Source organism: Phocoena phocoena, chromosome 17 (genome assembly GCF_963924675.1).
Source record: "Phocoena phocoena chromosome 17, mPhoPho1.1, whole genome shotgun sequence".
Lineage (NCBI taxonomy): Eukaryota > Metazoa > Chordata > Mammalia > Artiodactyla > Phocoenidae > Phocoena > Phocoena phocoena.
In genome coordinates, this window is record NC_089235.1 from 45,772,471 (window position 1) to 45,785,630 (window position 13,160).

At 36.0% G+C, this 13,160-nt stretch overlaps 1 protein-coding gene across 2 annotated transcripts in view; it reads right to left on the bottom strand.

The window, feature by feature from the left end:
* Positions 1-329: 329 nt before the first annotated feature.
* Positions 330-13,160, bottom strand: part of YWHAZ (tyrosine 3-monooxygenase/tryptophan 5-monooxygenase activation protein zeta) — a 30,925-nt gene continuing 18,094 nt past the window's right edge. For both annotated transcript variants that reach the window (XM_065895565.1, XM_065895566.1), the window contains exons 3-6: positions 5,402-5,525; positions 4,473-4,636; positions 4,297-4,392; positions 330-448 (exon numbers count right to left, since the gene is read on the bottom strand). In XM_065895565.1, the coding sequence (XP_065751637.1) occupies positions 389-448; positions 4,297-4,392; positions 4,473-4,636; positions 5,402-5,525 (444 nt within the window). In that variant the 3' untranslated portion in view covers positions 330-388. The remainder of the gene's footprint in view (positions 449-4,296; positions 4,393-4,472; positions 4,637-5,401; positions 5,526-13,160) is intronic.

Here is a 13,160-nt window from a genome sequence, read left to right on the forward strand (position 1 = left end):
CTGGAACCAATTATCCCTTTTATTCCCCACCAGGACAAACCAATACGAGGCAGTTTTCTTTGCTTAGACATGGAAGCAGTTTTAACACTGGCCCTTGTGAAGCCACAATGTACCAAAAGTACTATGCCAAACATTTATAACTTGTATAAAAATTCCACATTCCCATATTGGCCACCTCAAGATGAAAACAGATAACTCCCTAAATGTTAACTGGCTCTACTCCCCTAATATTAAACATAAAAACCACATGGGAAATATAGAAATTCAAATAGAAGTAACATAAACCTGTCATAAATCGTAAACAAAAAACTATTTGTGGGACAGCATGGATGACAAATGGTCTACTGTGTAAATTTTAGAATGAGGCAGACAAAAGTTGGAAGGCCTTTTAATTTTCCCCTCCTTCTCCTGCTTCAGCTTCGTCTCCTTGGGTATCCGATGTCCACAACTAGTTAAAAGGGGGGGGGGGGGCAGGGAGGGAGGGAGGGAGAGAGAGAAATTTTAGTATATTTCAGTTTTAAAAAAACCTTAATATATATGCCAAAGTACCAAAATCTAAGCAGTTTTTGTTGGAAGGCTTTCTTTAAAAAATTGCAGCATTTAAGATAGCTTCAAGATGTAAAATGCCTTCAGGGAATTATATTCAATATCCTGTGATAAACCACAATGGAAAATAATATGAAGAAGAATGTATATGTGTATAACTGAATCCCTTTGCTCTATAGCAGAAATTAACACAACATTGGAAATCAACTATACTTCAATACAATAAATTTTTTAAAAAGATATAAAAGACATCAATATAATACATTTATTTCCTCCCTAATCATTCTGTAAGCATAGTAAGTACACAGCAGAGTTGTCTTCAAATAACAAAGTCAGATACAGGAAATTCTTGGTTATTCATAGGTGAAGAAAAAGTAGAAGAAATCATAGAAACGCTACAGTTCTAAATATCAATAGCTATCAGAATAGTAGATTGTCCCAAATAGCCCCAGTGAGAGACGGATGTATAAGTTTAGTGCAACTAAACCAGAATCATCAAATTCAGTCCCCATGCTCAAGGAGCTCAGGCTGACTACTTTCCCCTGGTAGACTTTAGACTGCCACTCTAAAGAGAATACCACACTCTATGAAATTCAAGAGTCAGGACCAAGTCAGAACTAAAATACAAATTTAACTAACATTTTTAGTATACAAAAAAAACACAAAAACTACCTTTGTGAATTTGTCTGATTCAAAATAAATAGATGGACACAAAACAGTGTGGTCAGAACCAAATCTTCGAAGAGGTGAAACCTGAACTGTCCCATAGCAGTAGGCCTATGGTGTCTATTAATTTTTAGATTAATGTTACAGTTTTTCAGCAGTTTAAAAAGATGATTTCAAAATTATCTCAGCTGTTTCAAATATTTTTTTTACAAGTCTTAGCACCCTATAATGATTTTTAGAGGAAATTATAAAAGGATTGTTTCAAGATACCTTAACTTTTATATTGCTTATACACTGCAGAATGAAGGGGGGAAAAGCTCAATATTTTTCTATCCCCCAAATCACCCATTAGTTTTATTTATTTATTAACCAAATATGTTACTGGCCTGGAAAGGAGACTTCTTTGAACATCATACAGTTATCTGAATGACCTCTAGAAGTCTGTAAGCTTCTATTAAACTGGTGGTCTTGTAAGACAAGATGGAATTATTTTTTTATCATCTCTTTCCAGTTCTTTCATGGATCCTGCTTTTTCCATATAAACATTAAAACTTTGATGAAGGATATTTATATTTCTCTTCCTAGGGTTATGTGTTGACAATACTGGTCAACCAGATCCAGACTCAGATACTAGATAGTTTTGACAAAATTTCTTTACTTGACAGATAAGCGATCCAATCAACCTATAATGATAACAGGCAATATGACAAGAGCTCAGAGAAGGCACATAGTAAATAGTGACAGAATCAGAATCAGAACCTTGGTTTTCTTCTTACTCAGCTGTTGTAATACGCTCTTCATGCTATACTGATACCAAGATTCAGCTGCAAGTATATATTTCAGATCAGGCCTTCTCAAAAAGTGATAACACAACTCAGTAGTGACTAGGTCTCAAGTTCTACCTTTTAGAACTATCTCATCATTTCAAACCAGAAAAATTTGAAAAATTCTTAATATTAAAATTAGCTAACAAACTGAAGTGCTTCTTTCATTTGATATACATAAAAAGATTCATTCTTTAAGGAACTCTATACCTTATCCTCTTGACTAAAATAATCTCCAGAGTGTATAGGTAGCCTCCAATTATACTTTCTAAAATAATTTTCAGTGTTTAATAATAAACAAGTACATAATGACGTTCAAAAAACTGCTGAGAATATAACTGGTTCAGAAAATTGGCAATGGGCTAGATAAAATAAAGCTGAGAAAAGTTAAATGTATACAATGATGATGTACAGTCCCCAAAACAAATGCCCGAAAGCTAATAAAAACCAGTAGCACTAAACTATAATCGTCATTCCTAGCTCTTTATCTGGCACACAGAAGATACTTGATACTTTTTTCACCCAAGCCTCAAAACTTCAAATTTAATATTCATGTGAAGGAGAAGAATGTGAAAACCTATGGGACCAAAGAGACATATCAACCAACTGCAATATATTGACTATTTGGATCCCAATGTAAATAAAAAACTGTTGGAAGAAAAAAAAAAAAGACAATACAAAGAAACACAAAAAGACAACTGGAAATTGAATGCTAGAAATTTAATATTATTAAGGAATTAACTATATATTTTTTCAGTGTGGTACTGGCATTGTGGTTTTTTTTTTAGTCTGCAGTATACCAAGGACGATCATGACCTGCCACAGTAAGTCATTTTTTTTTTTTTTTTTACTAAGAGACTAGGCAAAATAGATGTCCACTTGGACTCTGTAGAGTATCTGAAATTTTGTAACTAAAGTTATTAATGCCCTACCATAGCTACATAAATATAGAAGCAACTTTATGGTCACCGTTTTTAATGGAATTTAAATATGAAGAAAGGGCTTCCCTGGTGGCGCAGTGGTTGAGAATCCTCCTGCCAATGGAGGGGACACGGGTTCAATCCCTGGTCCGGGAACATCCCATATGCCTCGGAGCAACTAAGCCCATGCACCGCAACTACTGAGCCTGCGCTCTAGAGCCCGCGAGCCACAACTACTGAGCCCACGTGTTGCAACTACTGAAGCCCGAGTACCTAGAGCCCATGCTCCGCAACAAGAGAAGCCACCGCAATGAGAAGCCTGCGCACCGCAACTAAGAGCAGCCCCACTTGCTGCAACTAGAGAAAGCTCGCGCACAGCAACGAAGACCCAACGCAGCCAAAAATAAATAAATAAATAAGAGAACTTAAGGGACTTCCCTGGTGACGCAGTGGTTAAGACTCCGTGCTCCCAATGCAGGGCACCCAGGTTCGATCCCTAGTCAAGGAACTAGATCCCACATGCATGCCACAACTAAGAGTTTGAGAGCCACAACTAAGGAGCCCGCCTGCTGCAACTAAGACCCAGAACAACCAAATAAATAAATAAAAATTATTTTAAAAAAAGAGAGAACTTAAGTATGCTTTTGATACTAAAGGCAAAACTCTTCTGTGACTAAAATGGAAAGAAAAGAATCAACTATATTGAAATGAAAAATAAAACGGCTTATGTAATTGAAAGTTCAAAACCATGAATTACAAAGTCATTTTAAAAACCAGAATTTTAACAATGGGTATATGTAACTAATGAAAAGATATATTTTTAGTCCTTAGTCTAATATTTCAGTTTCTGTAAGATGGTTTTCTTCAGAGTTTTAAAAGCAGATAGGATCTTACATTAAAAAAAAGACCAAAAAAAGCGAATATAAAAATAAACTGAGTCACACGAACTTTTTGTTTCCAGTGCATACAAAGTTATGTTTGCACCATACTGGAGTCTATTAAGTATGCAACAGCATTATGTCTTTAAAAAAACCAATGTACATACCTTGTTAAAAAATACTTTATTGCTAAAAAATGCTAATCATCAACTGAGCCTTCAGCAGTTGAAATTTTTGCTGGTGTAGGGTTCAAAACACTGCAAATTACCAAAATGGGAACTCAAGAGACATGAAATGAGCAAATGCTTTTGAGAAAAACAGCACCCACAGACTTGCTCAACACAGGGTTGTAACAAACCTTCAATGTGTAAAACTCGAAGTATCTGCGGAGCATAATAAAACAGAGGTATGACTATAATCTCTTCACCATGTTAACCGCCCATGATGCTGGTATGTACTTACTGTCAAGTTGTCTCTCAGTAACTGCATTATTAGTGTGCTGTCTTTGTATGACTCTTCACTTAATGTATCAAGTTCAGCAATGGCTTCATCAAATGCCTGTGATAAAAAAAAATACATTTCAATGCTCCAATAATAATGATTACTAAATTTCCACATAACAGGTAAAAAATACATACCGTTTTTGCAAGAGAGCAGGCTTTCTCAGGGGAGTTCAGAATCTCATAATAGAACACGGAGAAGTTAAGGGCCAGACCCAATCTGATAGGATGTGTTGGCTGCATTTCCTTTTTGCTGATTTCAAAAGCTTCTTGGTATGCTTGCTGTGATTGATCCACAATCCCTGGATAATAAAATGCACCAAAATGTATCGATAAAAGTTTGCACTTCACCTTCACCCCTCAAACCAAACCTTTACTATCCAATTATAAACTCTGAAATATTAAGCTATAGCAACCTTAACTGATTAAGGCTCCTCAATTGAAATGAAAAGACAAAAAAAGAAAAGCTTCTCTTGGAAAATTACACTAGCCATTGATCAATGTCAAGACAAAATAACTCTAACCATCTCAGTATTATTTTTAATAATTAGTTTGTACTGCTCTACAGTTATACTATAACCACTATTAAAATTGTGAGGAAACATTCCTATACATAAAATTGGCTTGTTAGCAAGCATACATTTCAGAATACCAATTATTCAGCAGGAGATATATAGTTGACCCTTGAACAACAAGGGGTTTAGGGATGCCAACTCTTCATGCAGTCGAAAATCTGAGTATAATTTTGTAGGCGGCCCTTCATGTCCAACCTTGGATCATGCAGTACTGTAGTATTTACAGAAAAAACCTCTGTGTAAATGGACCTGTGCAGCTTAAATCTGTGTTCCTCAAGGGTCAACTGTTTAGTTGAAGGAAGGACGGGGGGAGGGAAGAAGGGAGGGGAGGGAAGGAAGAAAAGAGAGCGAGAGAGCGCAAAGTCCATTATTACTTTTCATTTAGTGCTCTGAGCAATTAAGAAACAACAAAACAATTCTCTACACTCCAGAAGGGACTCCTTCCGTACTGTGTCATTTTCTAAGTGTCCAGCACAGGCTGAGGCAGCATACCTTTCTTGTCATCACCAGCAGCAACCTCAGCCAAATAGCGGTAGTAGTCTCCTTTCATTTTCAAATAGAAGACTTTGCTCTCTGCTTGTGAAGCATTGGGGATCAAGAACTTTTCCAAAAGAGACTTGGGAAGAAAAGAAACAGTCATAATAAGACTAAAATACTTACAAAACTGAAAGAATCTGCATTTTTTAAGAGCATACTATAGCCTAAGTTATAAAACTTTAATACCCAGTCATTGCCAATAATACAATTTTTGAATGCTGTAGGCTCGTAAATTTGTGGTTTAAGAGCAGAATGCTTTGGACAGCAATACTTAAAATTTGAAATTAGTGTTCAGCTTATTATTTAAGGATGATAATTTGAATATTGGCATCTCCCCCACAGTGCTATCAATTTACATGCTGATAAAGACTGCATGTTTCAATGAATGTGAAAGCATGATAGCTCATAATATTATATCTGTTATTATGTTTTATTACTATATTATTTAACAAAATGGCAAACTTTTCATTTTCAAGGTAGTCATGACACTAGAATGCAAAGAACGTAAGAGATTAACTTTTTGGTACTCTGGAGGAATATATGACTTAAGCAGAAACCGATAGTATAATAGACACTACCAGAGTCCATGACAGAGGAAACAGAACAAAAGAACAAAACGTCATTTATAAGACTACAATTAAAGTAATAACTCACAACAGGTAAAAAGCTGTTCAAAGTTTTATTTTTCCTAACTAAATTAAGACACTGGTAGGAGTATGAGAATTAAAGATCTGAAGAGTAAACCTTTAGTTTCATTAAAGTGATTTTCAGCTAATAAGATACATATTTACCGATCACCCCAAACGGGTTAAACTTCATTCTACGTAATTCTGTTCAAAACTATAACAATCTAAGCTAAGTAAATCCTAACATGCTAATAATTATATTCTACAATGGATTTAAAGAAAAACTTGATTTCACTGTATTAGGGAGATAAGACACAATAAACTAGTAGTTGTTCTTTTTTTTTTTAAGGGGGAGAAAGATAATATTCCAGTAGTAGAATTAGGCAAAAAAAATTTTTTTAAACACTCCACTTCTTCCTACTAAATACACTCTAGGAATCAAGGTGAAAGTCAATTTTCAACTGGGCTTAGCCCCAAACAAGTCTCAATTTTTACAAGGAAAAAGGGTATCTAATTCTTGGTTTCTATTCTTCTGGTAGTAACCCAGTAGTTTATATAGCACCTACTTATATGCCAAACAGGCTGAAAAATGCTTTTAAATAATAACTCTAACTTTGTATGTCTACCTCATTATGTTCCAAATGGTGAGTGGGAGAGTAAGCTTTAACCCGGCTTCTCCCCCTTTCTGCAACTTAAGCAACAGATACTCAGATGAAATGGGTAGTTCCAAGTTGGCAGTAGGAGCAGGTTGCAATGCATTACAGGAAAGGGTTGGAGATGAGAGAATTCAACCTGAAATAATGTTTCCTGTGATTATTAACTGATATTTGAAACCGTTGGCCTGAAATTAGAAGATCCCTTTGGTTAGGATAACAAAATTCTTACTACACCACACCCAGACTTCCATATTCAAAGATCTCTCAGCTGCAAAAGTGTTTTGGAATTCATTCATTCATTGATTCATTTAAACTGTGAGGCAGGCAGCTTCTAGTGTGAAATCTCAACCAAACTAGAAATAAAGGAACCCTCTGGGCTTGGAAGACCACTGCTTCCTCCGAAGAAGGAATGCCTATAACCTAAGACTTGGCAAAATTCAAACTCCCGTCATTTTGTCCTTTAAACACCATCAACCTCTTTGAGGCATGAACACTCTGTGAACACTACAGCTGCTCTGTGGGGATCTGCGGATCTGCCTAAACAGCAAAAGATAGCTCCATTTAGTATAGTAAGTGGTTTTTTTTTTAACTTAAGAAACAAATGACCAGGCTTTTTCAAGTTTTATATCTTAATACAAAATGCATTATTCATTCCACTATGGGAGACGGTATAGCATAATGGCTTTGGATTCAGAAGTCTAGGTTTAACCTGTGGCACTCCACACTTGGAGGGACAAATTCCACTTTTGACTGGCTAGGCTAAAAGTTAGACTATGAAGTCCAACTAAGGAAAAAGTGTATTGAGATTAACCAGAATTCACAAATCACTTCAAATTAAATAGCGGGAAATATATATATAAATCTTAAGAAGGTTCCATGTACAATTCGATTGTGAACTGCTCTCTGGCTCATTTATATATATTTAAGATTGACAAAGAATATTTTCAAATGAAAGAACTGACAACAAGTAAAAGCCTAACCATGAAATCAATTCTCTACCTAGGCATTTCTATTTCGTATTTTACTGCTTCAACATATTTTTTACATTCATTTATTCTTCAATACTTAAATGGACTGGGCTAGGCACTGAGAATAGTGAGCAAGACAGTCTCTAAGTCTGAGGATAAAATGTCTAGCAGGGAAGACAACCGAAACAGAATAACACGCCTCGTCATGTCCCTCACTTTTCAATGACTTTTATCTAACCCACTGTATATATGTAAAGATGAGGGCCACAAACATGTGCAGTTAGTTAAGGGTGAATCACTTAAAATGTAAAACTTTAAAGTATACGTCCAAAAACTTGCAGAAGTTATTTAGGCAAGGTGTCAATAAATGTCATAAGAAATTGAAACTCATCTTTTATGAGTAATAACTTCTATATCTCTAAAAACTGTTGTTTTACATTTGGGTAACCCACACTGAGAATTTTTAAATTAGCAATTAAGCACCTCTTCCCTCAAGCTGAATTTAGCCATAACATCTGATTTACACAGTAACAATGGCAAAAACTACTTTAAAGCTATTAACCAGAACCTACAAGTAACAAGAAGGCAAGATACCAGTAGTCAGGCTGTTTATTGGCCTAATGATAAGACTAAAAGGACGAAGGATCAACAGTGGCGAATGTTTCTGGTAAAATGCTGACTACAAGAAGTTGAAAAAGCAAACTCATCACATTGTACCCATTAAATGAATATGTGCAGTTCTTTGTATGTCAATTATACTTCAATAAAGCTGTTAAAAATAAAAGAAGTTGAGAAAGGGATGAGGAATTTTTAAAATAAAAGAGTTGAGAAAGGGATAAATGACAAACTTTTAAAATCTTCTGATGACATAAAGGTAAGAACCATTAAAATTTAAAAAGCAAGATAGACTGGATTAAAGATTAAATTTGGTTCAAAAAGCTAACTATGAAAGAACAGAATATCCTCCACCAATTCCCCTACCATCCCTGTTCATGTATGCCACTCCTCCTGTCAAGAGGTGGAATTCATTTCCTTTCTCCTGAGTCCCAGTTAACTTTGTTCTCTTGCTTTAACCAACAGAATGTGGTGAAAATGACTCCTGTTCCAGTTCTAGGCCTAACCCTTAAGAGGACTAGCAACTTCCCCTTTTGCCCTCTTGGAGCCCTAAGCCAGCATTTAAAAAAAAAAAAAAAAAAAAAACTATCTTTTAAAAATTTTTTTTCAGGTTTTTTTTTTCTTTCTTTTTTTCTTAAATTAATTTATTTTATTTTATTTTTGCTGTGTTGGGTCTTCGTTTCTGTGCGAGGGCTTTCTCTAGCTGTGGCAAGCGGGGGCCACTCTTCATCGCGGTGCGCGGTCCTCTCTTGTTGCGGAGCACAGGTTCCAGACGCGCAGGCTCAGAAGTTGTGGCTCATGGGCCTAGTTGCTCCGCGGCATGTGGGATCCTCCCAGATCAGGGCTCAAACCCATGTCCCCTGCATTAGCAGGCAGATTCTCAACCGCTGCGCCACCACAGAAGCCAAAAAAAAAAAAAAAATCTATCTTGCTGGAGAGAAAGGTCAAGTCAGCCCCAGTCATGAAACATGTTTAGTGAAGCCATTTGGATATTTAAGCCCCAGCTGAAAACAGTAATGAGTGACCACAGCCAACACCATGTGAAAAACTGTCCAAAAGAATCCAGACAAGCCAAAGAGTTACAAAACAGAATAAATCACTGTTTTAGTTTTGATCGGTTAGGCAGCAATAGACAACTGAGAAAAATAATAAAAACATCATTTTCAATAATAAACATGCCATTCTTGATACTTAATCACTTTACATGGATTAATTTGATCCTTCCACAACCTTACCTATGAGGTACAAACTACAATTATCGCCATCTCATAGAAGACAACAAATGGCGCCAAGCTCGAAAACCACAGCTAAGTTGTGACGGTACAACTCCAACTAGGCAATCTGACCTGTTCTACAACATTATTCTACGTTTTCTCTGCCCCAGCAGGACGATATGCCTACTAAGAAGGAGAATATGATTCCAAGATATTAATTAGAAATCAAAATGAAGGATGATGATTCAGTTCTACGCTGTGCTGAGGAAACCAAACCTGGAGTATATTGTTCCTTTAAAAATAGGGACTTCCCTGGCAGTCCAGTGGTTAAGACTCCGGGCTTCTACTGCAGGGGGGGCATGGGTTCGATTCCTTGGCCAGGGAACTAAGACCCCACATGCTGCGTGGCTCACCACCCCCGCAGTGTCCGCCAAAAGTATCAAGTCAGGCTTTGACAAACTGGAGAGTATCCAGGAAAGCAAGCAAGAGTGTTGATGAAAACTGGAAACAGTCATGAAAACTGAAAGAATATGACATGAATGGCTCCAGAAGACAAGACTAGTTAAATTTGGGCAGAGGCAGATTTCTGCTCAGTATGAGAAAGCTTACGAAACAAATTTGGAATAGGCCATCTCGTCAGATAGCAAGTTCTACTCTTCTTACAGAGATTTTCAGAGGAAATGAGAAAAATCACTATTTTTTAGACGAGATTCACAAATAAGATGTGGTCTCATTCAACTCTAAGATATGGAAGATATAGAGTTCACTGAATTAAGTTAATTGTAACACTACAGAGGTGATTAAGTATGTTAATTTATCAAACTAACCAAAGAGAAATAAAAGTTCAATTTTCCGGATTTAAAAGCCAGAGGAGAAAGGCAAATGTAGGGAGAAGACCATGATGGAAATAAAAACAGGGGAAAAAAAGGAAGCAGCACTTATCAGAAAGCAGCAGTGACAAGAAAAACTGGAGAAGAGAAAATGAAGAGAGGAAAGAACTAATAGCTATTTTCAACATACAAAAACTTCAGAAAATACCCTGCGCTAAGTATACAACTTCCTGTATTTCATTCATGTTGTAGTAGTAAAGTGGAGGTGATGACAACTGTGGGACATTGTGAGAATCTAAATTTAAAAGGAGACATAGCATTAATATAAGGAAAGAAGCAAATGAGGTGTCACAATTTCTACTTATAAAATAATGGTTAGGCTGACTACTGATGAACCTTCCACTTGTAAAATTCTCCATATAACACTGACTTTCTAATCTAAATGTAATTTATAACAGAAAAGGATTTTCAGGTCAAACACAAACTTTAATAACATCTTACACTCAAGCACTTAACTGAGACTACAATGTTAATATTGAGCTGATCTCCATTTTAGCCAGTCAGAGAAAAAAATAACATGAAGGAGCATGTAGCCTGGAGTCAGTACCCACAGCCCGCATGTACATTCCATTGGTAAAAACAGTCACTTGCCTGCATTTAAGAGGGACACTGGGAAATTTGGTCTAGCTGTGTGCACAGGAATTAGAGGGGAGCCTCAGTTTTGTTAAACAGATAGCAGTTTCTGTCACACAACTGATGGAAGCATTTTTTCTTAGTTACTGGTATTGATTATGAATTATTAATATGAAATTGAAAAGAACTAGTGAAAATGGAAAAATGGTATGAAGTTTTTGTAGAAAAAATTAAAAAGCTAAATCTTTTTATAATCACTACCTATATGATTTTTTTAAAATTTTCACATCAGCATTATATGCTAAATATGAACATTAAAATGTTATCACACAACAGGGAGGGAGTAGTTACTTGCCTGAAGAGCAGTTGTACTATATATAGTGTCAATACGGATCTTGCCGAAATAGAATGTTTTAGAGATTCACAATAGTTCCCCTCAAGCAGTTTAAAAAAATGTTTTTGATGACAGCTACTGTCTTTTAAAGATAACCATGGCCATTTAAAAATACCTAAAATTAATCTGCTGAATTAGAGTTAATGCATATTCTGACTTTATACAGTAGCCATCCCCATTTAACATTATGTGGGATTGAAAGCATGAAGCCCACATCTGAAATGTCTCTGTAAATGGTTTATAATCCAGAGCTAAATACATGCTATAGCTCTGGAGAGGGCGCTGAACCTTAATCTAATCAATGGATAAATTATGTGGAGCTTGAGATTTTAGAGTTAAAAGATTTTTTTTTTCCTCTACAGCACCATGTACAATTAACCTCTTAGGTTGTAAGAACACTTAAGATATGGGGTCAAGTAATGATTTTTCCCCCAAGCCAGTCAATTTACCCAGGGCAGAATATATTAACAATAGTTTCTAGCACGTGCTTGATCCAAAGATGGTCTACATAACATCAATGCTTTGACTCTGGAGTGGATTAACATTAAGGAACCACACAAACTGACAGGTTATCTAGTTCTGACTGCCCTTCTTGAGCTAGGTTCAACCTGCCCCCACTAGGAATTTCAGTAAACATTCAATTCTAACTGTGGTCAAATATTTCTAATAAAAAGTTTGTAAACTGAAAATCCATCTCTATTCTAGTGATATACCTCTCTCACTGTCCTTTAATATGATTACAGCTGGAAATTAAGAAGAGTAAAATATCAAATCTGTAGGAACAATCAAGACTATAAACTATCTAAAACACCAAAACTGCAGCCTGAGCTGGTGGCAAGGCCCTAATCTCTGGGCATCCAAGCATTTCTTGGAGCAACAGATTGGTGTAATAGAAACAGTATAAACTAAAATCAGAAAGACCTTAAATCCCACTCTCATCAATTTTGAGATCTCAGGCAAGTTAATCTCTCAGAGTCTTAGTTTTCTCATCTATTAAAGAATTAAATGAAATTTAATTTTATAAAATGATTTTTTTAATAAAAAACATATTTACAAATGATTAAAATGAAAATCTACTTCAAAAGGCCACTATGAGGTCTAAATGAGAGTGTAGTTTATATAAACAGGAAAGCACCAATCACAGCTCCTAAAAGAGTAGGTGCTCTACTCAGTTAGATGTAAATGTAAGACATGGGGATCTTGACAACCAAAAAATCTGCTTTAGTGCACTTGTACTCTCAACTTTAGTACTTCAGTTCAGCTTCCATAATCAAAAATTTGTGTATCTAATAAGAGTGGTGAAATAATGCACAAAAAAACTTTCATTTAAAAACACAAGATTAAAGAGGGTGGGGACAGGCTTTGCTCTGGGCTTTCCCACCTGGTTTTGTGGTGCCTCCTGAAGGTTCTGATGAAGGAATAAACTGAAGTAATTACAGCAAAACAAAACCAAAAACAAACCTACAGGATTAAATTATATCAAAGTACATAAGATAAAGGAAACATTTTCTGTTAGTACTTGTTCTTTTTACAGCAGACTTGTAAAAGGCACAAGCTTACACTGCTTACTACCTATGTTCAAATCCCAGTTCACTGCTTACTAGCTATGTCAACTTGACGAAGTTCTGAAATTTCTCTGGGCCTCAGGTTTCTCATCTGTAAAAGAGACAGAAAATAGGTGTGACCTCATGAATCTCCCCCCAGCAGGACTCCCAGGGGTCCACAGATCACTCTAAGAACTGCTGACTGACTTAAAGTAATCTGTACCATTCACCTTT